Below are 2,543 nucleotides of genomic sequence, written 5' to 3'. Positions count from 1 at the left end.
AGAATGGATGTACTGGAATGGAGTGGAATACCTCGTTTTCTAAAAATGTTATCACTTCGCTTGAGGTTGCTTTTTTCATTGGTTTTAAGAGAACAAACTTGGGAAAATGGTTGAGACAAACAAACACAAAGACGTTACCATTACATGAACGAGGGTAGGGACCCATAAAATCGATGAATAACCGTTGAAAAGGTCGTTCGGTCACGTGTTGCCTTCCCATAGTTGGCCTTTTTAACGCGTTTTGGGTCTTATTTCCCTTACAGACTTCACAATCCTTCACGTACGCTTGTACGTCGGTGACCATTCCTGGCCAATAATATTTTTGACGAATGCGTGCCAAGGTTTTATGGATACCTCCATGCCCAGCCGATGGCGAGTCTTGAGAAGATTCCACCAAACCTCTGTGTAGTTCCGACGGGACCCAAATCTTCTAGGTCTGGTCCTCTTGAAGACCGTCCCCCCTGTTAAACTACGCCCGTCTATAAACGTATCCGTCCGATACGCACAAGTCTGGCAGCCTGTCCTGGTTTTCCGTCACTGTCTTTTTTAATTCATTATATTCGTCTGATTGAAAATAAGGTGAGTCCAAGCAAATATCTACCACTCTTTCACTGGAAACAATTTCCTCTACGTTCGCACGTGATAACGCATCAGGGACAACGTTTTGGGATCCTTTCCTATGTTGGATGTTAAAGTTATAACCTTGGAGCTTGAGGCTCCACCGTGCTAAGCTGCCTGAAAGGTCCTTCTGGTTCATGAGCCATTTAAGGCTCGCGTGATCCGTAATAATCGTAAATAGTAGACCCTCAATATATGGCCTGAATCTCTTGACACTAATCACAGCGGCGTACCACTCCAGTTCTGTAATGCTGTAGTTTCTTTGTGCTTTGTTTAACTTCCGGATATGCACGCGAGAGGTCTTTCGTTTTTATCGTCGTCTAATTGGAATAAAACCCCTCCCACTCTATCAGTTGATGCGTCACACTGTACGTAAAAATGTCTGTCAAAGTCGAGATGTACCAATACTGGAGCAGAAATAAGGCTCTGCTTTAATTGCTCAACTGATTTCTGGGCATCCTCTGTCATAACAAACTTTTTAATCCTGTCCTTAGTGTAGCAGTCGTGCAGCAATCGGAGCTGCAATAGTCGCGTAGTCTTGGATAGTCGTAACTGCTTCGGAGTTTTCGGCTCGGCCCTCACGGCCGCCACCTTATTTGCATCGGGTCGTATACAGCCATCACCAACTACGTATCCCAGGTAACGTACCTCTTTATAGCAATATTTGCTCTTTTCAACATTAGTCGTTAATTTTGCTTCACGTAGTCACCGGACGACCTTTTCAAGTAAACAAATCGTCTAAATACACAAACACACATTCACGTAAAGCAGCGGGCACCGCTTTGTCCATTAACCTATACATTCTCTGCGCCGCGTTGCATAAACCAAATGGCATAACTGTGAAGTGGTACAAAGGCCTACCGGGTATTGTATTGCGTCTTTCACTGACCGTTCGTTAACCTTCCTTGCATCTAGACATAGTCGATTTTTGGTACCTTTTATCACTAGTGAAACGGGCGAATTACTCTCTTCTATAACCCCCTAGCTATCATCCTATCTAATTCCGCATATATAAGTTTTTGAATGGCTGGTGAGATGGGGTAATGTCGCTGTTTCACTGGGACGTTTTCTTCGATAACTTCTATCACGTGTCCTTCCATGTCTGTGCGTCGTAATCCCAAAATGGCAAAAGATGGAAATTGCGTCTTGACCCTTTCCAACACTAAGTTCTCCTCCGGAGTCAGAACATGTTGTACGGCATCAAAGGAAAGATCACCATCTGCTGGCACAAGTTCCGCAACCCCCACTCGAGTGGACTCTACATTCGTGTTCTTACTGACAACATTTAAGTTAAACGTTTGCCAAAAGTCGACACCCAGGTATACCTCCTGTTGTAAACCGGGAACTATCAGGAACTCAAGGTCCTTGGTCATGTTGTCCCAATTCACAGGTGGTGTAATCACCCTTATAACTTCCGTTTCACCGCAATTTACGGTTCGAATGTTTTAGCCTGATATCAATATTATTTTATTTTCTAAACCTTTTAACAACTGGCTGGCATTCTTACCCAAGCAACTCGCTCCTGCCCCAGAATATAGCAGCTCTAACACATCTTTACCACCGATTTTGGTTGTGCGAAAAATCTATTATCCTTTCATCGTTACTATTGTACCACTATTTTTCTATGGATTCTCCTATAGTACGTTTTCTTTTCCTCATCTTCCTAATTTTCTCGTAATTTCTAGTATTTTTCTTCTTCATTAACTCCTTACCAAATATTCTACTTCGTGCCGTCTCATACTCTTGTTTTCTTTGATTTAAGGTCTCTGGTTCGGGTTTTACCTTAACATCCATTTTATTACTTACTCCGTTTTCTTTCTAGGACTTTCCGAGTTTTTCCTCGTCTGGCTGGAGGTCCCGGCTATCTCCGCCAGTGATGAGTTTCCCGCACCCGGCTTGTATACACAAAACGACATGTCACCCCC

At 43.4% G+C, this 2,543-nt stretch overlaps 1 protein-coding gene across 1 annotated transcript; it reads right to left on the bottom strand.

Moving 5' to 3' along the window:
* Positions 1 to 1,798: 1,798 nt before the first annotated feature.
* Positions 1,799 to 2,285, bottom strand: LOC118750233 (the record flags this gene model as incomplete). Its single annotated transcript, XM_036484957.1, is given in 1 exon segment — positions 1,799 to 2,285. A coding segment is annotated over 1 exon segment (193 nt), but the record flags the coding sequence as incomplete, so codon positions are not given.
* Positions 2,286 to 2,543: the final 258 nt, after the last annotated feature.

The sequence above is a fragment of the Rhagoletis pomonella genome, unplaced genomic scaffold (genome assembly GCF_013731165.1).
Source record: "Rhagoletis pomonella isolate Grant_MI unplaced genomic scaffold, Rhpom_1.0 Rhpom_scaffold_00175, whole genome shotgun sequence".
NCBI classification, from domain to species: Eukaryota; Metazoa; Arthropoda; class Insecta; order Diptera; family Tephritidae; genus Rhagoletis; species Rhagoletis pomonella.
Note: the sequence above shows the minus strand (reverse complement) of the source record. Positions and strands in the feature narration are given on the sequence as shown.